The sequence below is a fragment of the Scyliorhinus canicula genome, chromosome 1, assembly GCF_902713615.1.
Source record: "Scyliorhinus canicula chromosome 1, sScyCan1.1, whole genome shotgun sequence".
Classification (NCBI taxonomy): domain Eukaryota; kingdom Metazoa; phylum Chordata; class Chondrichthyes; order Carcharhiniformes; family Scyliorhinidae; genus Scyliorhinus; species Scyliorhinus canicula.
Genome location: NC_052146.1, coordinates 17282801 through 17309690, shown reverse-complemented (window position 1 = coordinate 17309690; position 26890 = coordinate 17282801). Strand labels below are relative to the sequence as shown.

The window sequence follows — 26890 nt, the reverse complement described above, 5'->3', positions numbered from 1 at the left end:
TTCTGGAGCAGAGAATTCCAAAGAGTTTTTAAAACTAAATTTAGAGTACCCAATTCATTTTTTCCAATAAAGGGGCAATTTAACGTGTTCAATCCTCTGACCCAGCACATCTTTGGGTTGTGGGGGCCAAACCCACGCAGACATGGGGAGAATGTGCAAACTCCACACAGACAGTGACCCAGAGCTGGGATCAAACCTGGGACCTTGTGGTCATGAGGCAGCAGTGTAACCCACTGTGCCACCATACTGCCTCAAGAATTCCAAAGATAAATTCTGAGAGAAGAAATTCCTCCTAATCTCAATCTTAAATTTGTGGACCCCCCGCCCGCCCGTTTATTTTGATCTGCATCCAAAGTTCTAGATTGCCCCATGAGGAGGAAACCGCCAGAGATCTCTGTCAACAATTCCTAAGTGGATGTGTCTTACCCTCTGCTTTGGTTTATTTTAGCGGTTTGTGGTCGGGAGCTGTCCAGCCCGGCAGGAGTTATTCTCTCTCCAAACTGGCCTGAACCGTACGACGAAGGAGAGGATTGTATCTGGAGGATTCATGTCGGGGAGGACAAGCGAATATTCCTCGATGTTCAACTGTGAGTATGCTGCGGCAACGTGCTTATTTATCATTAAGAAGGCAACGTGAAGGGCTGAGCCCTATATTACAGGGCATCGCCAATCAGCCAAAATAATCAGGGCTTTTGAGTAGAGCCACCAATTTTTCCCATTGGCAGGAGGATCTGGAAACTGAGGATAATCGGCAAGAAATGGGGAGCTGAAATAAATTCGGCCTGAATCTTCCATGGAGTGGCGATCACCATCTGATTGCTCTTCTACTCCTTTGTACTCAGCCATGGGCTGGAGCTAAATGTGTCACCCCCCGCACGTCCATCCTGAACCTTCTGAGCAATGCACACTGCAGCTCCCACTGGGAGTCCTTCCATGGGGGTCCACAACATCAGGGGAAGTGAAAGCACGTCCCCTTTTTACCCCACTCGCTGCCAGAAACTAGTACGTTTCAAGGTCCCACCCACTATGACATAAGAGAGAAGACAAGTGTGCATGGTAACTGGGGTAGGATGGGTCGGGCATATGGTCAGGTGGTGTTGGGGGAAATGAATAGATTTAGCAAAAGGGGGTTAGAGCTCACGCTTAAACTTGCAGTGAGAGGACAAACCTAAATGCTTGCACAGCCACTGAACTCTCAACACCAGTGAACCTCACACACCCGGGGGCCCAGCAGCATGAGTTGGCTGACAAACCTTGTACGCCCTCAAGGCCTTCTGTCAGCAGAACTCCAGCAAGATCTTGAGAATCAAATTTGTTTATTGGTAGGACAGACATTGAGTCTGGTCAGATTAAGTTGTAGCCTCTGACGCTCTGCTGGTGAACCAAATACCTGGAACCAAAGACATCTGTTTTATGTAAACCTATATTGAATTTAAACAATGTTCAGAGTGCGTTATCAACAGTGTATCAATACAGTGGAATCTGTGACTTGGCAGAGTGCTGTTACACAGGTCTCTCGGACATAGTGCTCTCCTGGCATGCTTGAACAAATGATCATAACGTGTACCCGAGTCTCTTGTGGTTATTTTGTAGAGTTTCACCACAGCAGGTGATCAGCAGAGTAGGGGGTGGCCGGGGAGTCGGTGGTGTGGGGGGATTGGGTAGTCAGGAGGAGTGGAGAAGGATTAAAGTGAATGGAGAGTCGTCAGTGGTGGGGGTATAGTTGGGTGGTTGGGGGAGTGGGGTGCTCGTCAGGTGATCAGGGGAAGGGTTGGTTGCCAGTGAGACCAGTTGGGGATAGTCAAAGGGTGGGGAATGGTCAGAAAGGGGGTGATTCTAGTGGGGGGGGGAAGGATAGGAAGGTGTCAGCACCATAGTTATCCAAGGGTTAGAAGTGGCCTCAATCCTGGGTAACTATTCTGCTGAGGAAGTTGAAATCATGCCGTCTCCAGTTGAATTCAGAGTTTCGGATGGTTCCCAGTTTAGGATAATTGGCCAATGGAAGTTAAATGTTCCCGGGCAATTCCTGTGCAGTCCTTGCATGGAAACATCCTGAGGGTCCCCAGAGCATTGTCCAATGCACCTCTGGAATGCAATCACCACAGAACGAATTTCTGGACCTTTATTTTGAATGCTACAATAAGAAATACACTACCTCGCGTGTTGGTAGAGTAAGAAGTCTTACAACACCAGGTTAAAGTCCATCAGGTTTGTTTCGAATCACTAGCTTTCTCTGCTCCTTCCTCAGGTGAATGAAGAGGTAGGTTCCAGAAACAGAATTGCCGAGCAGAAACTTATAGCCAAGTTCCGCACGCATGAGTGCGGCCTCAACCTGGACCTTGGATTCATGTCACATTACATTCACACCCCACCATCTGGCCTGGACTTGCAAAATCCTACCAACTGTCCTGGCTTGAGACAATTCACACCTCTTTAACCTGGGGTTACCCCTATCTCTGGATCTGTAAAGACTGAATTACCTGCAAATGCTCGCATTCCAAGCATTGTCTGGCATGTTTGAATTTGTCTGTATATATGTTTCTGGAACATACCTCTTCATTCACCTGAGGAAGGAGCAGTGCTCCGAAAGCTCATGTTTGAAACAAACCTGTTGGACTTTAACCTGGTGTTGTAAGACTTCTTACTGAGCCCACCCCAGTCCAACGCCGGCATCTCCACATCATCACGTGTTGGTGGCGGCAGATTCAATAGTAACTCTCGAAATAGAACTGAATATAGAATCTCTATAGTCCAGAAAGAGGCCATTCACCCCATCGAGTCTACACCGACCCTCTGAAAGAGCATCCTACCTCGGCCCACTCCCCCACCCTATCCGCGTAACCCCATCTAACCGGCACATCTTTGGACACGATAAATTTGTGTGACTCTGATCATAGAGCAAGAAAAATGGGACCAATGGATACCCCATCTGTGGTGGGGCTCATTTTTATCGGCAGCACGGTAGCATGGTGGTTAGCATAAATGCTTCACAGCTCCAGGGTCCCAGGTTCGATTCCCGGCTGGGTCACTGTCTGTGTGGAGTCTGCACGTCCTCCCCGTGTGTGCGTGGGTTTCCTCCGGGTGCTCCGGTTTCCTCCGACAGTCCAAAGATGTGTGGGTTAGGTGGATTGGCCATGCTAAATTGCCCGTAGTGTCCTAAAAAGTAAGGTTAAAGGGCAGCACGGTGGCCTAGTGGTTAGCACAACCGCCTCACGGCGCTGAGGTCCCAGGTTCGATCCCGGCTCTGGGTCACTGTCCGTGTGGAGTTTGCACATTCTCCCCGTGTCTGCGTGGGTTTCGCCCCCACAACCCAAAAATGTGCAGAGTAGGTGGATTGGCCACGCTAAATTGCCCCTTAATTGGAAAAAATAATTGGGTAATCTAAATTTATTTTAAAAAAGTAAGGTTGAGGGGGGGGGGTTGTTGGGTTACAGGTATAGGGTGGATAAGTGGGTTTGCTCGGCACACCATCGAGGGCCGAAGGGCCTGTTCTGTGCTGTACTGTTCTATGTTCTATGTTCTAATTCTTTCAAAAAACCAGCACACACACAACAGACCAAGTGGCCTCCTTCTGTGCAGAATGATCCTACGATTAAAAGAGGTTCTGGCCTAGAAATTGGATCAGTGAGGACTGAGCGGGATGTTGCTGAGGTTGCAGGGGCGGCAGGGTTGATGGAAGCTTAATTTGGTTTTGCAGGTGATCAGTGAGCTGCAAGCATTGACCACATCAGCGGACAGCGGGTTGTCGCTGTTGGGAGGGGGTGGGGGACGGGGGGGGGGGGGGGGGGGGGGGGGGGGGGGGCGGTGAGAGAGGCAGTGGGGTTGGCTGTTTGGGACATCAGCTGAGGGTACAATTGTCATTATAAGTGACAGATAGGCATTGTCACAATGCTTTCTCAGAAGATGTGATAACCTAACTCTTTGACCAGGTTTTTGGTTATCTGTCCTAATACCTGCTTCTGTGGCTCAGTGCCAAATTTTCTATGATCCTTACCTGATCTGTGAAGGGGGGGATCCAGCGATAGTACCTCTTAAAACTGAATACCTAGGATGCCACTAGAATAGTTTTACATGTGTTACTTTAGAAAGGATTGAGATGAATTATGGGAAGTGTACAGAGTAATCATTATTAACCATTAAACATGTATTTTTAGGGCATTTCAGTGATAAGTAATCAAATGGTATTGAGGATAGCTAACTTGACCAAAAGGACCACTTCTGGGCCGGGATTCTCCCCTACCCGGTGGAACGGGGGGGGTCCCGGCGTAGCGGAGTGGCGCCAACCACTCCGGATTTCTCCACACCTTTAGGGGCCAAGCCCTCACATTGAGGGGCTAGGCCGGCGCCAGAGTGGTTGGCACCACGCCGACTGGCGCCAACGGCCTTTGACGCCCGCCGCCCGGCATCGGGGCTGGCCAAAAGGCCTTCGCCGGTTCGCGCATGCGCCAGTGCGTCAGCTGCCGCTGACGTCATCACCGGCGCATGCGCGCTGGGGGATTCTCTTCCGCCTCCGTCATGTTGGAGGCCGTGGCGGCGGCGGAAGAGAAAGAGTGCCCCCACGGCACTGGCCCGCCGATCGGTGGGCCCCGATCGCGGGCCTGGCCACCGTGGGGGCACCCCCCGGGGTCTGATTGCCCCGCACCCGCCCCAGGACCCTGGGGGCCCGCTCGCGCCGCCGATCCCGCCGCCACCAGAGGTGGTTCAAACCACGGCGGCGGGATTGGCCTCTCAGCGGCGGGACTTCGGCTCATCGCGGGCCGGAGAATCGCCGCTGGGGGCTCGCCGATCGGTGCGGCGTGATTCCCGCCCCCGCCAATTCCCGGGTGGTGGAGAATTCCGGCCACGGCGGGGACGGGATTTTCGCCGGCCCCAGGCGATTCTCCGACCCTGTGGGGGGTCGGAGAATTTCGCCCCTGATATCAGTTGTGAAACAATCCGGGATGCGGGTTTTGCTGTCCTGCTTGAGATGGACAATGAATGCACAGCAAATTACTAGTAAACACGGCTGTCAGGATCAGGATCAATCATGTCTTGCTTGCAATTCTATTCAGTGAAATTTAAACATTGAATGCAATTCTATTGGATAAGTTTAAATGTAGCAACTTCAGGGGTTGGATCGCGTCCAACTGGGGTGGGCTATTGATTTTTGAAAATTGTATAAGTACTGTGTTCTGATCTTTGTTCAGCAGAACAGATCTTGGCAGATATCCAGGTCTGTTCTCCATATACATGTAACAAGCTCGATTAAATAGCCATCTTGTCCAGATTGTCGATGTGTTTTTTGCTCTCTGTACTGAGTTGAGCCACAGGGAATAACCCCACGTGGAAGATGACTCAATACACAGGTCTTGAAACCGCTCCTACATTCTGGTAACATCGTTCTTTGCTGCCTGTCCATGCATGGTCTGGTTTGGTTGGCCCTGATTGCACAGGTTGTCACCTTCTATTCCTACACTCAACCTCTCCTCGAACATTACAGCCTCTCATCCAGGAATAAAGGCCAAACTACTCCAGCCCTTTCCTGGGGGCGGAGGTCGAGGGCACATAAAATCCCATAGATACCGGAAGGACTGGAAGATCCGGTCGCCGGCCAATGGCAGGTCTCCATCGCCATGGGAAAATACGCCGTGGTCGGGGGGGGAACAGGAAAATCTCGCACAAAGATTCTCTCGCCACTGCCTAACCTCCAGCAACAGTAACCTAATACTCCTGTCAATCTGTGGACATCTGTATCCTCGCTCAAACCTTCTATACATCCCCTTCTCGCTTGGCTGCTTTAAAAATGATTATGATGTTGCCTGTTCCTCTCAGCACCTGTAGGCCTTTGAAATCCATTCCGTCCTGAAGGTGGGCTCCTGACTGAAGAGATCTCTGTCCTCTGAGCTCATGTGGCCATGAACCGCGCATCAGTTTGCCTCCTCATCCACTTGGAAAATTCAGCCTTTTAACTAAAATAGTGTGGCTGGAGAAGGTGACAGTCACATAGGGGAAAGGATAGGGAGAGAACAAAAAGCATCAGGAAACATATTTGCAAATGTTGCGCCCCCTCTCTCCCTTCACTCTACCACCAGTAGAGGGCCTTCAGCCCCCTGGCTTAAACTCTGAATGTCACTCCTTACACCTCTCTGCCTCCCCACTTATCTCTCATATTTTAAGATCCTCCATAGACCTGCATTCTCTGGTTCCCCAGCCGCCTGTTTCCCGGCGGCAGACCATTCGCCGGCGGCGTGATTCTATACTCCCACCACTGGTCAATTGGGTTTCCCATTGAAGCCACCGCACACGGCCAAGAAACCTGTGGACGAGGCTGCGCTGCCGGCTGGGAAAGAGAAGCCCAACGGCCGGAAAATTCTGGGATTCCACAGCGGTATGTCAGCCCCTATCTTTTAGACAATCGCCTAATATTTCTCTTGGTTTGGTATGAATTTTTGTTCTTTGATTACCAGAACTACTTGGGTTCCTACAGCACCTTTAACACAGGAGCCTTAAATCAAAGAAAACGTGGCACGGAGCGACAGAAGCAGGTATTGGGGTAGATGGTCAAAGAGTTAGGTTTTCAGGTGTGCCTGGAAGCAGTAGAGAGAGGCGGTGAGGTTTAGTGAGGGAATTCCACATATTCGGGCCCACGCAGCTGAAAGCATGGTCATCGATATGGAGCAAGAGGACAGAGTCACGGGAGTGCCGAGGTACCTGAGGGGCTGGATGGTGGAGATTACAGAGGTAGAGACGGTCAGTTAGGCCAAGGAGGGATTACAAAACAAGGATGGAAGCAGAATTTTCCCAAAAGGTTTCCAAGTGTTGTCCCCGGCAGAGAAAGCGATAAGATTCCCATTGCTTGAGTAGAGGATTGGCTGACTGGCAGAAGGCAAAGAGTGGGCATAAAGGGGTCTTTTTCAGGATGGCAGCCGGTGACTAGTGGTGTGCCTCAGGGGTCGGTGCTGGGACCACAACTTTTCACAATATACATTAATGATCTGGAAGAAGGAACTGAAGGCATTGTTGCTAAGTTTGCAGATGATACAAAGATCTGTAGAGGAACAGGTATTATTGAGGAAGCAAGGGGGCTGCAGAAGGACTTGGACAAGCTAGGAGAGTGGGCAATGAAGTGGCAAATGAAATACAATGTGGAAAAGTGTGAGGTTATGCACTTTGGAAGGAGGAATCTATAGACTATTTTCTAAATAGGAAAATGCTTCGGAAAGCAGAAACACAGAGGGACTTGGGAGACCTTGTTCACGATTCTCTTAAGGTTAATGTGCAGGTTTAGTTGGCAGTTAGGAAGGCAAATGCAATGTTAGCAATCATGCCAAGAGGGCTAGAATACAAGACCAGGGATGTACTTCTGAGGCTGTATAAGGCTCTGGTCAGACCCCATTTGGAGTATTATGAGCAGTTTTGGGCCCCATATCTAAGGAAGGATGTGCTGGCCTTGAAAAGCGTTCAGAGGAGGTTCAGAAGAATGATCCTTGGAATGAAGAACTTGTCGTATGAGGAACGTTTGAGGACTCTGGGTCTGTACTTGTTGGAGTTTAGAAGGATACGAGGGGATCTTATTGAAAAGTACAAGATTCTGCGAGACCTGGATAGAGTAGGCGTGGACAGGATGTTTCCACTTGTAGGAAAAATGAGAACCAGAGGACACCATCTCAGATTAAAGGGACAATCCTTTAAAACAGAGATGAGCAGGAATTTCTTCAGCCAGAGGGTGGTGAATCTGTGGAACTCTTTACCACAGAAGGCTGTGGAAGCCAATTCACTGAGTGTCTTTAAGACAGAGATAGATAGGTTCTTGATTAATAAGGGGATCAGGGGTTATGGGGAGAAGGCAGGAGAATGGGGATGAGAAAATATCAGCCATGATTGAATGGTAGAGCAGACCCGATAGGCCAAGTGGCCTAATTCTGCTCCTATGTCTTATGGTCTTATAGTCTTATGGTCAGCACTACACAATGTTACTGCACAATCCAGAAAAATCCCAGGATATTCGTCCTTCAACACTTCAGTTGTCTGGTTTTCCACAGGCTTATCAGCTACAGTAGGCATCACTCCCACCTGCGATCCAGCCATATCATTACCCAAGATAAACTGTATTCCTGGACAAGATAATTTCTCTATTACTCCTACTACCACTTCACCACTCTTCACTGGACTTTCCAACCTTACCTTATATAATTGAACACTCCTCTCACCCTGAATTCCACATGTTACCAACTTTTCTGGCAACATTCTTCCCACACTACATAACTCCTCATCTCTTACCATTAAAGATTGACTTGCTCCCATATCTCTTAAAATTGGGACTTCTTTACCTGCTCCTCCTGATACACATGAGTAAATTTTACCCACACAAGTAAATGAAATGAAATGAAAATCGCTTATTGTCACGAGTAGGCTTCAAATGAAGTTACTGTGAAAAGCCCCTAGTTGCCACATTCCGGCGCCTGTTCGGGGAGGCTGTTACAGGAATCGAACCGTGCTGCTGACTTGCCTTGGTCTGCTTTCAAAGCCAGTGATTGGCCCTGTGAGCTAAACAGCCCCTATTCTTTACCTCTTGATCAGGCTGTACAATTTTTTGCACCTCCTTTGCTTCACTTGGGCTTTCCTTTACCACTTTAACAATCCCCACTGTCTTATCCTGTTTTCCCACATCAGCCTTCCCAGTGCTTTTTTTCAGCCGCCAATACTGTGACGTTACATGGCCTAGTTTATTACAGTGAAAACATTTGAAATTTTTCATGTCCCTTCCACCCTCCTGAATTTCTTTTTAATCTGACGTATACTTTCCTTATTATCTCCCATCAGGTCACCTTTACTTTTACCACTTGAGTATTTCTCATGTCCCCAGTTTCTATCCCTCACTGGCTGAAACTGATGTCGGAAACCAAGCTTTGTTTTATGAACCAATTCACAATCATCTGCCATTTCTGCTGCTAATCTCGCAGTTTTAACCCTCTGCTCTTCCACATGAGTTCTCACTACATCAGGAGTTGAATTTTTAAACTCGCCCAAAAGTATAATTTCTCTGAAAGTTTCATACGTTTGGTCTATTTTCGAAGCCCCTATCCACCATTCAAAATTACTCTGTTTCAGCCTTTCAAACTCCATGTATGTTTGACCAAATTATTTCCTTAAATTTCTAAACCTTTGTCTGTAGGCTTCAGGCACTAGTTCATATGCACCTAAGATGGATTTTTTTCACCTCCTCATACGACTCAGATACCTTCTCTGATAGTGATGCAAACACTTCACTCGCCCTACCCACTAGCTTTGTTTGAATCAGTAATACCCACATGTCCTGTGGCCACTTCATTTGTTTAGCTACCTTCTCAAATGAAATGAAAAAGGCTTCCACCTCCTTCTCGTCAAACCTTGGCAATGCTTGGACATATGTAAATAGATCCCCACTACGCCTTCGACTATGACGCTCTTTCACACTATCCTCATCACTATCATCTAACTGTACGTTTCCCTTTACGTCTGCCAATTTTAACTGACTGTCATGTTTCATGGCCATTTTCTGAAGTTCAAACTCTCTCTCTTTATCTTTCTCCCTGATCTGTATCTCTCTTTCTCTCTCTTTTTCCTCTCTCTCTTTCGCATTCAAGCTGCTTTAATTCTTTCTCATGTTCCATTTGTTTAATTTGTAACTGAATTTTTGTCATTTCCAATGAGTCAAACAGTATCTCAGGCAACTTTAAATGCTTAGCCACCACCATAATTACCTCATCTTTTCGTATTTGTCAGGTAATGTTAACTGCAATATTTTTGCCAAATCTAACAGTCTGCTTTTAGGCTCTGTCCGTAAGGTACTGTGCGTGACCGTCTCCACCCCCAAAAACTTCAGAGCCTCTGAAAGAGCCATTGTCCACAACACATTCCCCACTTAGAGTGGAATACCACACCTGAAAAGCAAGACTTTTATCCCCCTCGAGCCCCCAATTTGTTATGGGCCAGGGTTTAGAGAACCTCAAAATGTTCCATGGCGTTCACCTGACCCACAACTTTTAATACATTGTGGTATGGGGAGCACACGACCCAATCTCCAGGTGTGGTACTGCAGAAATCGAAAAGTATTTTTTAGAGCAAAACAATGTTTATTCTATGAACTCAAGTTAACCTTTTTAAAACATACAGTGAACATCTTAGCAACCATCAATTCAAATACAACCCCCAAAGAATACAACACTAAGTAATCCTTAATAACTTCGCAAACAACATCCAGAAGACAAAAGAAACACCTTTTGACAGAAGCACATCAGGTTTACATTCACTACTGAGAACATTTATAATTCTGAATTCACCAAATGATCAAGAGATAGTCTTTTCATGGCAGAGAGAACAGCAGTACACCTGCTTTGTCTGGCTTCAGCTCCAACAATAAAACAAAACCAAAAAACAACCAAGCTTTTCTCAAAGTGAAACTAAAAAGCAGAGCCAGAGCTCAGCTCCACCCACACTCTGACATCACTTTCAGTAACATGAGCAGCCAAACATTTCTTAAAGTGACATTCTCATGACAAGGGACAGGTACTATTGAGGAAGCAAGGGGGCTGCAGCAGGATTTGGACAGGCTAGGAGAGGTGGCAAAGAAGTGGCAGATGGAATACAATATGGAAAAGTGTGAGGTTATGCACTTTGGAAGGAGAAACAAAGGCATAGACTATTTTCTAAATGGGAAGAAGCTTAGGAAATCAGAAACACAAAGGGACTTGGGAGTCCTTGTTCACGATTCTCTTCAGGTTAACGTGCAAGTTCAGCTGGCAGTTAGGAAGGCAAATGTAATGTTCGCATTCATGTCGAGAGGGCGAGAATACAAGACCAGGGATGTATTTCTGAGGCTATATAAGTCTTTGGTCAGACCCCATTTGGAGTATTGTGAGCTGTTTTGGGCCCAGTATCTAAGGAAGGATGTGCTGGCCTTGGAAAGGGTCCAGATGAGGTTCACAAGAATAATTCCTGAAATGAAGAGCTTGTCGTATGAGGAACGGTTGAGGACTCTGGGTCTGTACTCATTGGAGTTTAGAAGGATGAGGGGGGCCTTATTGAAACTTACAGGATACTGCGAGGCCTGGATAGAGTGGAAGTGGAGAGGATATTTCCACTTGTAGGAAAACTAGAACCAGAGGACACAGCCTCAGACTGAAGGGACGATCCTTTAAAACAGAGATGAGGAGGAATTTCTTCAGCCACAGGGTGGTGAATCTGTGAAACTCTTTGCTGCAGAAGGCTGTGGAGGCCAAATCACTGAGTGTTTTTAAAACAAAGATAGTTAGATTTTTGTTCAATAACGGGATTTGGGGTTATGGGGAGAAGACAGGAGAATGTGGATGATAAAAATATCACGTATGATTGAATGGCGGAGCAGACCTGATGGGCCGAGTGGGCTAATTCTACTCCTATGTCCTATGGTCCTATGGTGACGCCTGGTCTCCATTGATGACCACGAGTAATGATTTCCACCCTATTCATGCTGCGCCAGCGGGGTAGAGAACTCTGGGAGCCAAGAGATTCCAGCTAAAACCTGGAACAGCATCGCATCTGTTCAGCGGCCGGCGCAAACCCTGGGCAGGGTTCTCCAATCCTGGGGCCCCTCGGATCAGCGATCCTGCGCCACACAGAGGGCCAGCACCACACTGGATGGCTTCACGCAGCTCCAGCTGCCGATAGGGCATCAGCACCAGCAGCGCGGGTCGCGCATGCGCCCCATGGCCGGAGAAAATTTGCGCATGCGCATGGGTTGCCATCTCCGCGCCGGCCCCGACGCAACATGGCAGAGACCTACAGCGGCCTGGCATGGAGGAACCTAGGCTCCCACTGGGATAAGGGCTAGGGGATAGCGGGCCAGGCCACCGTGGAGGCCCCCCCCCCACCCAGAGTAGGAACCCCCCCCACCCGGCCGCCTCCCACAGCCAGAACGCCCAGCTCCCGCCGCGTAGGACCACACAAGACGCCGGCGGGACTCGGCCGAACTCGGCGGGCACTCGGCCCATCGCACGGGTTGAATCGGCGGAGGGGCCACGTTGAGCGGCCCCCGACCGGCGCCGAGACCGGAGAATTGGCGGGCCGGTGTCGGAGCGCAGTCGCAGGGATTCACGACTCCCCCCCCCCCCCCCCAGCGATTCTCCGATCCAGTGCAGGATCGGAGAATCCCGCCACCCATTTAGGGGCTCTATTCCCAGAGAATAGTGGGATGTGTGGCAGGCACAACGCGGGCGGGGAATCGCCCCCAAGGATACAAATGGATGTTTCCAGACTGGGAGCCAACGGTGATCCGGGGTGAATGGGCTAACGGAATATTGTGCGGGATAACATCCAAGCTATCCAAGCTCCACCAGAGCATTGGAACAGTCACGTCTTGGGATATTTTCCTACTTAAAAGATTCAACGTGAATGCAAGCTGCTGTGAGATTGCAGAGAGATGGTAGTGACAAACGGGACCATTACAGCCAGACTTCACGATGAACTGGTGCTCAGAGCTTCCCCTGATGTTGGTTAATTGATGTGAAATCTAATGAATAGTGGTAGATCAATCTGCTCTGTCTTCCTATTGAATTAGATACCCAGTGAAATGCAACACAGACCAGAAGCTGAGCAAATTTGGCTTGACAGCTAATGGTTAAATACCCCACTTAACAATTGTAATGCAGCATATACAGCTGAGGAGAAATAGAATTTTGCCGCAATTTATTCTCGTCTTCCAAGCCAGCGGTGTAAACATTACAAACGAAAAGCAATACACTGGAAATTGGAAATAAAAACAGAAACAGCTCAATTGGTGTGGTTCTTTAAACTGTCGCACTGCTTGTCAGGCATCCAATGAAATGAAAGAAATGAAACGAAAATCGCTTATTGTCACGAGTAGGCTTCAAATGAAGTTACTGTGAAAAGCCCCTAGTCGCCACATTCCGGCGCCTGTCCGGGGAGGCTGGAACGGGAATTGAACCGTGCTGCTGGCCTGCCTTGGTCTGCTTTCAAACTAGCGATTTAGCCCTGTGCTAAACAGCCAAATGAGCAGACGGTTTCTCCAATTAAATGTTGGAAAGATTGAATTCATTGTTGTCAGTTCCAGCCACACAATCTGCCCCCGTGCCACCAATTCAAGATTCAACTCCCTGACAACTATCTCAGGCAGAGCCGATCTGTTCCCAAACCCAGTGCCATATTTCAAGCACATACCCGCACTGTCACTAAGACTGCCTATTTCCACCTCCACCCCTCCCTCCGTTCTACTGCTGCGGTGACCCTCATCCGTACCCTTGGGATTTGATTATTCCAATGCACTCCCAGCCGGCCTCCCATATTCTACCTTCCATAATAATGATAATCTTTGATTAGTGTCAAATGTAGGCTTACATTAACACTCCACAAAGTTTTTTAAAAAAATATTTTTATTCTCCTTTTTCACATTTTCTCCCAAATTTATACCCACCAACAATAACAAATATGTCAATCCCCACATCAACAACAACGATCCCATCCTCTCACCAAACCCCCAAACATTAGCCCGCATGTTTACACAACCAAATGACAAAAAGGAATCAGGAATAGAGATAGAGAAATACAGCACAGAACAGGCCCTTCGGCCCACGATGTTGTGTCGAACTTTTGTCCTAGGTTAATCATAGAATTTTGGACACTAAGGGCAATTTTTCGTGGCCAATCCACCCAACCTGCACATCTTTGGACTGAATCACCCATAGTCGCCATTAACACACACAGCCCCCCAACCCTCCCACCCATCCCCCCAACTAATGTTCGATGTTATCCAGTTCTTGAAAGTGCATAATGAATAACGCCCATGAATTGTAGAACCCCTCCATCCTTCCCCTCAGTACAAACTTAACCTTCTCAAGAGTCAAGAATTCCAACAGGTCCCCCCGCCACGCCAGGGCACAGGGTGGAGAGGTTGTTCTTGTTGTAGCCTTCGGGCAATCAATGAGGCAAAGGCTACAACATCTGCCTTCAGACCCATTTCCAACCCCGGCTGGCCCGATGCCCTGAATAAGGCCTCTCGAGGGCCGGGTCCAGTTTCACGTGCACCACTTTAGAAATTACCCGAAAAACCTCCTTCCAGTAATCCTCTAGCTTTGGACAGGACCAAAACATATGAACGTGATTAAGCCCCCCCCCCCCCGGGCAACGCTCACACACATCTTCTAGTCCTTCAAAGAATTGGCTCATCCTCGCCCTCATGAGGTGTGCTCTGTATACCACCTTCAGCTGTATCAGCCCCAACCTCGCACACAAGGTGGAGTTGTTCACTCTCCGGAGCACCTCACACCAGAACCCGTCCTCCATACGGTCTCCCAAAAAATCCTCCCACTTTGCTTTGATACCTTCCAGTGGTGCCTTCTCCTCTTCCAAAATAGCCCCGTAAACTGCCGACACTACCCCCTTCTCCAGTCCCCCTGTCGTCAGCACCTCCTTCAGCAATGTGGAGGCCGGCTCCACCGGGAAGCTCTGTACCTCCTTTCTGGCAAAATCTCGAACCTGCATGTATCTAAACATTTCCCCGCTGCTCCAGCCCATACTTCGCTTCCAACTCCTTCTATCCTGCAAACGAACCCCGAAGAAACAAATCTTTTCGTGTCTTAATCGTCTTCTCCTCCCATTTCTGAAAATTTCCATCCCACCTCACTGGCTCAAATCTGTGGTTCCCCCGAATCGGCATTTCCCTTGACCCTGCCCCAATCCGAAGTGTTGGCGAAACTGCCTCCAAATTCTCAGTGAAGCTATTATTAACGGACTCCCTGAGTATTTCCCCGGGGCTATCGGGAGCGGGGCCGTTGCTCATGCTTTCAATCCCAATCACCTGTGTGGTGATATGAGTGGGAGCACTGCCATTGGTGCAGAGCATTGGTTTTCCATTGGCTCTGGCTGGTCATGTGCCTCTCGTCTGATTGGCTGGGGTAGTCATGTGACTGCTCACCAATTGGTCGAGAGGCAAGTAGACCCCGCCTCCGAGGCGGGGTACAAGTACCCAGGTTTCCCGGCGGTCGGCCTTTCTCTGTAGTCGACCACCGGGCTAACAACTAGCTGATTAAAGCCACAGTTTGGATCTTCATCGTGTCTCGCGTCCAATTGATGGTACATCAACCTGCACAAACTCTCCTCCATTCTGACCCACTGGGAATCAACCACTCTGACCCAGATACGCACCTTCTCCACATTTGCCGCCCAGTAGTAATACATCAGGTTCGGAAGACCCACACCCCCTGTCTGCCTTCCCCTCTGTAGCAGCACCTTTCTAACTCTGGCCACTTTCCTCCCCATATGAACGAAATAATCATTCCCTCAATCTTTCTGAAAAAAGCCTTTGGCAGGAAAATCAGCAGACATTGAAAAATAAACGCCTTCTCAGCATCCAATACCACAACCACCTCCGTTTCCTTACCCTCCGCCGGTGCCATAACCACGTTCAATACCCTTCTGACGTTTGAAAAGAGCTGCCTCCCTCTCATGAACCCCATCTGATCTTCACCTATCACCTTCGGGAGGCACTCCTCCAGCCTACCCGCCAGTATCTTCACCAATATCTTTGCGTCCACGTTTAAAAGTGATATGAAAATGAAAATCGCTTATTGTCACGAGTAGGCTTCAATGAAGTTACTGTGAAAAGCCCCTAGTCGCCACATTCCGGCGCCTGTCCGGGGAGGCTGGTACGGGAATCGAACCGTGCTGCTGGCCTGCTTGGTCTGCTTTAAAAGCCAGCGATTAGCCTTGTGAGCTAAACCAGCCCCTATACGACCTATGGGCCTATACGACCCACACTCCTTCGGATCCTTATCTTTTTTTAGCAACAAGAAAATCCATGCCTGCCCCAATGTTTGTGGCAACACCCACTTCCCTATCGCCTCTTCAAACATCCCCACCATCAGGGGTGCCAGCTTATCCTTGAATTTTTTATAATATTCCACTGGAAACCCATCCGGACTTGCCACCTTTCCCGAATGCATTCTCCCAATCGCATCTTTTATCTCCTGCTCCACTATCGCTCCTTCCAATGTAACCCTGTCCCCCTCCCCTAACCTCACGTACTCCAACCCATCTAGAAATTCCTGCATCTCCCAGTCTCCCCCAGGTGGCTCTGACCTGTACAACCTCTCATTAAATTCCTCAAAGACCTTGTTAATCAGATCCGGAGCCTCCACCAACTTCCCTGCCCTATCCCTCACCTGAACAATTTCCCTTACCGCTGCCTCCCTCCAGAGCTGACCTGCTAACATACGCCTTATCTCCATGCTTATAAACTGCACCCCTTGCTCGCCTCAGTTGGCGCATCGCCTTCCTGGTAGATAGTCGGTCAAAGCTCACCTGTAGTTCCTTCCTCTTTTCCAACTTCGCTGGGTCCCCATCTTCTGCATAACTCCTATCTACCTCCAACATCTCATCTATTACCCTCTGCCGCTCCAAACTCTCTTCTTTGTCCACCCTGGCCTTAAACGAGATCACCTCATCCCTCACCACAGCCTTTAGAGCCTCCCAGACAACTGCCTTCAACACCTCACCCGTACAGTTGAAACCAATATATTCCTCAATTACCTTTTCAATTTTGTCACAGAATCCTTGGTCCCACAAAGTCCCACATCTAATTTCCACCCCGGCCTCTGCGCTACCCCCTACTCCAGTGCCATGTCCACCCAATGCAGAGCATAATCTGATACTACAATTGCCGAGTATTCCGATCCCTTAACCCCAGCCAGCAAAGCCTTCCCCACCACGAAAAGGTCGATCCGCGAGTATACCTTATGGGCTGCAGAGAAAAACGAGTACTCCCTTTCCCTCGGGTGCAGAAACCTCCAAGGGTCCACCCCTCCCATTTCCACCATTAGCCCAGCCAGCACCTTTGTCCCCCCTGATGGGACCAGCGAACGTGACCTGTCCAACCTTGGCTCCAGCCCCAAGTTCCAGACCCCCCCCCCCTCACTATCAGTTTGTGTGTGTCCAAGTCGTGGATGGCCGCAAACACCTTCTTTGCGAATTCCACATTGTCCCAATTGGGACTGTATACACTTAACAGCACCACTAACCTCCCCTACAGGCCCCCTGTCACAATCACATAACTATCCCCCTCTGATCTGCCACCACCTTCTCCATCTGGAAGCGTACTCTTTTGCTGACCATTACCGCTACCCCTCAAGCCCTTCCGTCAAATCCAGAGTGAAACACCTGACTAACCCAGCCCTTTTTAAGTCTCACCTGGTCCTTCACCCTCAAATGAGTCTCCTACATCGGCCTTCAAACTTTGTAGATGCGCAAGCACTTTTGACCTCTTGACCGGACCTCCTAACCCCCTCACGTTCCACGTGACTGTCCTAACTGGGGTCTCTCACCACCCCCCCCCACACTTCTTATCCACCATCAGCACACCAGTGGGCCCTGCCCCAGGAGCCTGACCCGCCCCTATCCATTATTAAAATCGAACCCCTTCCCCCCCTCCCAAAGTCCCCCCTATATTTCCTCTCGAAAAAACATCTCCCAGCATCGATCCCTTCCTCCCCCCGTTGCTCACCACGTGGGCCCATCAAAACCTGCCAACCAGGCTCCAATGTCCACAGCACTCCTCTCACCTCACCTCACCTCCGTTCACCAGCCGACTTTAGTTAGCTATCGCGGGTGGCTCTCCCCCCCCCCCCCCCCCCCCCCCCCCAACCTTCTCGGCAAAGTATACCGTCCCCTCCCACCCAGTCCCAGGGGAAAAAAAACAACAATCCAACCCATACAATTCACTAAAATAAGATATAACCGCCGTAACGCAGAATGCCAATCAACCCAACCAATAAGTTGAACTCGAACAATGTAAAGTGAAGTAAATTACAATGCACGTCAATGAAAAGAAAGTTATAGCATTTATACATTTTCCAGCTCCCCAATCACAGTCCACAGACTCTCTTCCAGCTCCGCTCCTCATGTCTGTCCCAAGCCTTCTGCCTTCCCGAATGCCTCAGCCGCCTCCACTGTTTCGAAATAAAAATCTTTGCCGTTATACGTCACCCTCAGCTTCGCCGTGTACCTTACCAAATCGCACCCCCTTGTGGTACAGTGCCGCCTTCACTCGCCCGAACGCCGCTCGTCTTTTTGCAACTCCGCCATCAAGTCCTGGTATATCCGAACTCTAGCACCAGCCCACTACCCCTCTCACTTCTGCCTCGCCCATCTTAACACCTTTTCCTTCATGTGGTATTTATGGAAGCAGATAATTACTGCTTTTGGCAGCTCATTCACTTTGAGCTTCGGCCTTAATGACCTTAATGACCAATGAGCTCGGTCCAGCTCACACTGGGAGGAGTTCTCACCCTCTCCCATCAACTCCGCCAACCTCTAAGCGAAGTACTCTGTTGGCCTTGAGCCCTCTGCCCCTTCGGGCAAGCCCACAATTCTCAGATTGGGCCACCTCGAGTGGTTCTCCAAGTCCTTGAGCTTTGCTCGGAGTCCTCTATTGACCTCCACCACCCTCTGCAGCTTGTCCCCCATTGAGGTGAGCTGTTCGCTGTGCTGCGACATGGCCTCCTCCACTTCCTCCATCTTCTCGCCCTGGTTTCTCACTTCGGCCGATGCCTTTGCCACAGCTACCCTCACCGGGGCGATTGCCTCCTCCACCAATGACTTCAGTGCGACCGCCATCTCCTTCCTCAAAACCTCCATGTGCCTCGCAAACTGCTTCTCCAGCTCCACAGCCATCACCTCGGTCATCTTCTCCACCGTAAGCAGAGCGTCCCCACCATACGGTCCAGCATCCGCCATCTTGTCAGTGTTTTTGCTGGTCCTCTCATTCAACGGCGAGCCTGCGTTTCCTCCCTTCTTCGACGCTGCTTTTCACATCCTTTAGAACTTATTATTTTTCCTTTTTTTTCCTTATTTCCTTCTTCAATCTTTTTTGGAAAAGAAAAACAAAAAATTCTTCTTTCAAGAAAAAGAAGAAAAAATCCACAAACTTTCTTTAAAACTTCTTTCTCTTCTTTTTTGTATTCCTCAAGAATTCCCCTGGGACCAGACTTCAATCTTCTTAAAACATTCTAGGCAGTTGCCACCAGATGTGGAACATTTCGCCTACATCGGACCCTGGCTTTGGGCCTGCCGCTTTGTCCTCCATTTGGCTCCGGCCCCCGCTGCTCCGACCACCGTGTGCGCTGTGCCCGACGCCTCAGCTCCAGCCACCCGACACCCGAGTGGGGTTTCTCGCCGGTTTTCAATCCGGCCACGCTCCGGGACGGCTCCAATGTCCGACTATACTCGGAGGGGAGAACGAAGAATCGGGGAAACCCCGAAAGCACCGCAAATAGTGGCCACCGGCGGGATCTCGTCTCGATGCAGCCGACCCGCTCACAAACGCCACCGGAAGCGCAACACTGGAATTAAGTTACTGTGAAAAGCCCCTAGTCACCACATTCCGGCGCCTGTTCGGGTACACAGAGGGAGAATTCAGAGCGTCCAATTCACCTGACAGCACGTCTTTCGTTACTTGTGGGAGGAAACCAGAGCACCCGGAGGAAACCCAGACAGACACGGGGAGAACGTGCAGACTCCGCACAGACAGTGACTCAAGCCAGGAATCGAGCCCGGGACCCTGGCGCTGTGAAGCAACAGTGCTAACTACTGTGCTACCTTGCCGCCCGATAAACGTTGGGGGCCAGGTTGTCCGGCCACCCAACCCCGGTTTCCCGGCAGTGGGATTCTATGCTCCAGCCGTTGTCAATGGGAATTCTCATTGAAGCCACCCCAATCCGCTGGGAAAGCCGCGAGCGGGAGTGAGCTGCTGGAGGCAGCAGGAAATCCCGTCGCCAGCGAACGGCCAGAGAATTCCGGCCTAGCCATCCAAAACTCTGCTGCTCGTATCATAACTTGCAACAAATTACACTCACACCCCCCCCCCCCGCCACTCCCCCCCCATGCTCACGGACCCACCGTGCCCGCTGACCGACAGTGCCCGCTGACCCACAGTGCCCACCGTGCCCGCTGACCCACAGTGCCCGCTGACCCACAGTGCCCACCGTGCCCACTGACCCACAGTGCCCGCTGACCCACAGTGCCCGCTGACCCACAGTGCCCACCGTGCCCGCTGACCCACAGTGCCCACTGACCCACAGTGCCCGCTGACCCACAGTGCCCGCTGACCCACAGTGCCCACCGTGCCCGCTGACCCACAGTGCCCGCTGACCCACAGTGCCTGCTGACCCACAGTGCCCACCGTGCCCGCTGACCTACAGTGCCCACTGACCCACAGTGCCCGCTGACCCACAGTGCCCACCGTGCCCGCTGACCCACAGTGCCCACTGACCCACAGTGCCCGCTGACCCACAGTGCCCGCTGACCCACAGTGCCTGCTGACCCACAGTGCCCACCGTGCCCGCTGACCCACAGTGGTGCCTGACAATGCCACAATTCTGATAAAATTCAAAACCTTGTTTTAAAATCTCTCCAGGGCCTGACCACGCTCTGGTCGGAACGTTCCGGCCCCTTTCCTCCGGCGGGAACATCCAGGTCAATTGACGTTTGAATGGATCGCCCATGGTACAATCTGAAAATTCCAACCCATGGAGGGGATTTTCTACCCCCCATTTCCAGTGGGGAGGGGGGGGGGGGGGCGGAAGAGGAGGAGAATCGAGTGGGAGACCGAAAACGGCTTTTACGCCGGCAGGATTTCCCCGCTCGATTGCCTCTGTTCCTCCCCCAGCCCACCTCCGCCAATGATGTAACAGGGATCCCGACTTACACTCACATTTACTTGAATGTAAATGAGGGGGACGTGGAAGTTCCATATGTGGGTGGGGTGGGTGTCCGTGGTGTATTCTTTTCTTTAAAAAATGAAATTGGTGTGCCCTTTGATCTTTAAAAAAATCTCACTCGGGCCCAGCTCACCAGCATCCAAAGTGTCAAATAATATGCCAGGAAACCCCATCACGCAGCCAGCGGGCTGCACTCCATTTTTCCGGCCCAAGCAACAAATTTCGCCTCGTGTCTTTTTCATCTCCTCCATCCCTGCAACCCTCCGAGGTATCTGCTTCTCTACTTCCAGCCTCTTGAGCAGCCCTGATTTTAATCAAGGTGGCCTTCAGCTGCCTGAGCCCTAAATTGTGGAGCTCCCACCATTCACCTCTCTGCCTTCTTTCCTTCCTTTAAGACACTTCTTAAAAGCTACCCCTTTGAGAAAACTTTTATCCACCTGCCCTGTGATAGGGGGCACGGTGCCACATTTGACTAGGGTTTAGGTATTGATTGAGGGAGACAATTAATGTTTTGTTCCATTTGTTTAACACGACTAAAAAGCCTTATAGGATTGAAAAAAGAATATATATTTGATCCCATGGCAATACTCATGGCGAGGGGCAGGGGGGTGGAGAGAGATTTTGTTTTGTTTTGCCAACCATTCTGGCAGTCATCATCCCTTAGAAGCATACAGCATATAAAGAAATATTTTATACCTGTGGCTGCCCCATCAAAAGGAGATATCCAGTTAGTCCCACTGCACTCCACCCCAAACTCTGCAACCCCTTCTCCCATTTCAAGCTCTTAACCAATTCCCTTGAAAGTTGCTGTTGGATCTACTTCCACCGCCCTTTCAGGCAGGTTACAACAGCTGGCTGCATTCAATAAAAGCACAAAACAGACCATTTACAAGACTCAACCCACCAGTTTTTAAGAGGCTGTAAATCAGGCAGGAGCCAAGGGCAAGGAAGGGATCACGATCACCGAAGATTGGGTCCCGAGGAGAGGCAGGTGCCATGGTAACTGTGCAGGTGTGCAACTGCTAACCTGGCACGGGCACTGTGTCTGAACAACTAGCGCCACATCTACCGTAAAAGCTACTGTTCGTGCCACCTTCAATCAGGGCGCATTGTGAAGGGTTAATTGCCCAGCTTTGCATTTTGGAGAATATTGAGTGTATTGGAATCCAGGAAAGAATAGCAAGAGTGGGCGAAGAGGGCAGCACGGTTGCACAGTGGTTAGCATTGCTGCTTACAGCGCTGAGGACCCGGGTTCGAATCCCAGCCCTGGGTCACTGTCCGTGTGGAGTTTGCACATTCTCCCCGTGTTTGCGTGGGTTTCGCCCCCACAACCCAAAGATGTGCAGGGTAGGTGGATTGGCCACGCTAAATTGCCCTCTTAATTGGAAAAAATGAATTGGATACTCTAAAAAAAATTTTTTTAAGTGGGCGAAGAGTTACCTTACCTGTGCCAATTAGATCATTCAACGTCTTGTGGCATTGGCTGGTACTTGTTGTGTCAGTTCCCTTGTGGGAGTATGTGAAGGTCAGTTTCACTGAAATTAAGTGCTCCTCTTTAGAAACATCTGGATGGGGCGTGCTGTTTCTATTTTAAATTCCCAATCCGACTCAACCTGATCATTTTGGGGGGGTGGGGTAGGGAGGAGGGAGCAGTTAAGGTTATCCCAATAGAACACAAATGCAAGAAGGTTATACTTACAAAAGAGAAAAGGCTTGTATTTATGTAGCATCTTTCACAATCTCAAGATGTCCCAAAGCACTATGCAGCCAATGAAATATATTTCTGTATAATCACTGCTGTAATGTGATTTTCGCACAGCAAGGTCCCAAAAATAACAGCAATGAGATAATGACCATCTGTTTATATTGATGTGATGTTGATTGAGGGATAAATATCCGACAGGACACCGGGAGATCTCCACTGCATCTTTTTCGCAATCGTGCCCGGGAACATTAGCATCTTCCTGAGAGAGCAGATAGGGCCTTCAGGTTAACATCTCATCTGATAGAAGGCACCTCCAGCTGTGCAGTACTCCCTCCGCACTCCCCTGGATTGTAATCCTAGATTTTTGTGCTGAAGTCTCTTCAGTTGGACTTGAACCCACAACGTTTCGACTCCGAGGTGAAAGAGCTACCCTTTGGCCGGTAGCTCACACAAAGAGGTAGTTTGTGTTTCCCCCCCACCAGTGGGATTGAAAACAAGAGGATATGTAAAGTGCAGTGGGTGTCCTGCCCGCTGCCTATCTGTGCGCTCCCAACTTGTCTGAAATTTTACAGGTTACAGGGGAGACATCAGGTAAACCGCTCGCCCTTGGGCATAGTGAGGCCCTTAAGTGGTCAATTAATGGTCATGTAAAGGCCTCACTCCAGGCCCACCCGTATTTTACAGGCAGCAGTGGAAGGCCTACGCAATGTGTGAAGCCTGGCTGCTTTAGCTTGTGGGCTGGGGTTGGACAAGGGGGCTGAACATCCTTTACAGTGTCCCTGGGCCCATTGAAAGCACCCTGCCCCCAACACCACCCGGGACAAAGCAGCCTGCTTCATCGGCACCTCAGCCACCACCTTAAGCATTCATGCCGTCCACTACCAACTCACAGTCGCAGCCCTGCGTCCCATCTACAAGGTGCACTGCAGTAACTCACCAAGTTCAACGGCACCTTCCAAACCTGCAACCTCTGAAGCTTAGAAGGAGAATGGCGGAATGGGCGAAACATGGGAGCATCACCACCTGCAAGTTCCTCTCCAAGTCATGCGTCATCCTGACCTGTAACTCGATTGCTGTTCCTTCACTGCAGCTGGGTCAAAAACCTGGGACTCCCTCCCTAACAACACTTCATGAGTAACTACACCAGATAGACTGTAGCAGTTCTCGAAGGGGCTCAGCACCATTTTCCAAGGGCAACAGGGATGGGCAATAATTGCTGGCGTCCACAAAATAATTTAGAAAAAGACCGGTAAAGCGGGAATTGTTCTCCTCGGGAGCAGAGGAGTTTAGGGAAGGATTAATTGAGGTGTTCAAAATTACGTAGGATATATGGCACAGGAAGAGGCCATTCAGCCCCACTAGTGTACGCTGGTGTTTATGCTCCACTCGAGCCTCCTCTCATCTTTGCTCATCTCTAAGTCTCCCATTGTAACTCCCTAATCTCTGCCCCCTCGTGTGCTTGTCTAGTTCCCCCTTCAATGCGTCTAAGCCACACCTTTCAACCACTCCCTGTGGTAGCGAGTTCCACAATCTCCCAGCTCTCTGGGTAAAGAGGTTACTGCGGAATACCCTATTGAACTTCTCGGTGAGAAGTATTTCATATTGATGGTCTGTAGATATGAGAAATATTTGTGCTGTAAATAAAGGAGAAATGGATTCCAGAGGCAAGAGATGCCTCAGCAGTCAGTGGGCTCCGATTTAAAGTTATTGGGAAAAGACCTAAAGGTGAGGAGCATTTTTACTTTTAACAGTGCGGCCTTTTCTTGGACGAGATGGTTAATGGAGCAGATTAAATACCAAAGCATGCAGCCTCCCTTAAACTCACAAGGGATAAGGGATTTGCATCCTTTTGATCGCGCTTGTATTGAAAACAACTACGTTTACATGAATTGCAATGTGTAATCCAACCTGGGAGAAAAAGGCTTTACACATCCCCGAGTTGTTGAGACAGTTGCCTGTGCTCATTGCGTTTAACGCTTGATAACTATAATCTGATATTGAGGAAGGTGGCATTTTTGCCAACTGTTTGTGACCTTACGCTGGGCTTGTATCTTTGCAATTGTTTAAATTTGGAACTGATGCTCGTAAACTCCTCCAGCCACCACCGCACCCCACCTCCCGCCCCGAACTCTCCAATCCTCCCCACAATTAAGGTGGTTTGACCTTGCGTTGGTACTGTTGACTCCTGATCTGCAGTTCTCCTACAGGCATTGGTACTTGTGGAAGTAAACAACTTTATATTTACATATCACCTCGAACGCAGTAAAATATCCCAAAGCAATTAGCAAACAAAATGAGTCACAGAAGAAGATACACGAGGGGGCGTCGGGACAACAGTTGATCAGGCAGCAGGTTTTAAAAGGGGGGCAGAGAAATGGAGAAGATTAAAAAGCCATAATAAAAACAGAGAATGCTGAGAATTACCTTTTGCAGAATTTTCTGTTTTTAATTGAAGATTTCCCGCACCCGCAGTCTTTTGCCTTTCTTTTGTATTAAAGAGCCAGTTGATGAAGAACAGAACTGGAGCCAATGTTTTCTCAGCATTTATTTACAGAGATGCACATCAGAAACAGTCGCCTCCTTACCAGAGAACCGCAGTCCCCAGCCTGTGACTTTTGATAAGTAGAATCCCAGTTGATGCACAAAATCTGCATGCAGCTGATAGAAATCGCCACAGAGGCGGAGACGTTGAAGGAGGGAATTCGCGAGCTTGGGTTGAGGCAGCTGAAGAGGTGGCCCTCAATGGTCATGAAAACCGGGGACGTGCAAGAGGCCAGTATTGGCTGTGGAGGCCAAATCGCTGAGTGTCTTTAAGACAGAGATAGATAGGTTCTTGATCAATAAGGGGATCAGGGGTTATGGGGAGAAGGCAGGAGAATGGGGATGAGAAAAATATCAGCCATGACTGAATGGCGGAGCAGAGACGATGGGCTGAATGGCCTAATTCTGCTCCTATGTCTTATGGTCTGATGAAACGGACCAGCAGAGAAAATATATATTTTATCGTGGAACTGCCAACAGCCTTGTCCCTTGGCCTGCTGTATAGAATGAGTTCAGTAAGCCAGCAAGCCTGGTTGTGTTATAGTGTATTGTGATGCGGTATAAAGGCATCATGATGTGAGCTGGCTGACCCGTGCGACCAACGCCTGGTCATTTTCTTCAAATCAGGAGCAATCGGCCAAAGGGGAAAAGACAATTTAATTCAGCTAACCATTAATCAGTTGCTCAATCTCGTGAGGGTACTATTGCATTTCGCACTGTCCCAGGCTCCTGCCCCTGTCCCTGTGGAGAGGGTTGGTTCAGAATGTGATGATATGCATGAGGCAGGTTTGTACATAATGTTATGCATGACTTCTGACCACTAGGTGGCGGTGTAAGCCCATCACTTGACTCTGTGGTCTCGGAGTTGGGAGTAGGTTATGTTGGAGGATCGACGTATTTTGCAGTAGTTCCACAATAGTTAATTAGTGTTAGTAGTTTATTATTTTATTTATCCTAGTTATCTTATCACGTGGTTATTTTACAATAAATTATTTAAACTAAATGTTCTGCAGTTCATCAATCACTTCGGCCAGTCTACAGAACATGACACAGAAGAGTTTGCCAAACGTGCTTCCAATTGAACCCACAGGAAACCGAATGCACAGAAAGACACAGAGAGAAATAAAGCTTAAGATCATAAGAAATGGGAGCAAGAGTGGGCCATTCAGCCCATCGAGGCTGCACTGCCATTCAATAACATCCTGGCTGATCTGACTGTGCTTTAACTCCACTTCCCTGTTTGAACCGCTACCTAATCCCCCCCCACTCCATAACTCATTGATTCCCTAAATCTACCTTACTCAGCTTTGAATGCAGTGGAGGTTGTGACAAGTGCTCAAAGGCTGTGTCCTAACTTCAAGGTTTCTGCACAGCCAATTGGCTCCCAGACCTGGATGCAATGGTTTACATCCTCCTTGGCTTACAGCAAGCCAGGGGAACGTGATAATTCAATGCAGAGGAAGACAAGATGCTGGAGCGGGTGGTTTGTGGTGGGCCTCTGAACAGGAGGCCATATTAACCCAGAGAGTTCCGGAGCAATCCTGTTTCCTCAGCCTCAGGAAGGAACAAATGTGTGAGACATTTTCGCCTCAGTTAAGCAGGTGCCGACTGAAACCTGCCACCTGCCGCAGCTACAACTGCAGCCTCAGAGCAGGGTAAGGGTGGCATTGCCAGTGGTTGTATGAGTGACCATGGACTACTGTGCTTCAGGCTCCTTCCAGGATGGGGCAGGTGATATGTGCAGTATCTCCCACCTCTCCCTCCAGTGTTGCATAATAGTGTCACAATGGAACAGAGCAGATCGTTTGGCCCATCAAATCTATGCCAGCCCTCTGGCAGCTGGCAGTTCCATTCCTCTGCTCAAACCTTGTAGAACAACATAGAACATACAGTGCAGAAGGAGGCCATTTGGCCCATC

The 26890-nt window shown here is 49.4% G+C and overlaps 1 protein-coding gene across 1 annotated transcript in view; it reads left to right on the top strand.

Annotated features, from left to right (window-relative positions):
- Positions 1-26890, top strand: part of LOC119974779 (seizure 6-like protein) — a 398298-nt gene that overhangs the window by 308026 nt on the left and 63382 nt on the right. Inside the window, exon 9 of the mRNA XM_038814062.1 lies at positions 449-587. Within this exon, the coding sequence (XP_038669990.1) occupies positions 449-587 (139 nt within the window). The remainder of the gene's footprint in view (positions 1-448; positions 588-26890) is intronic.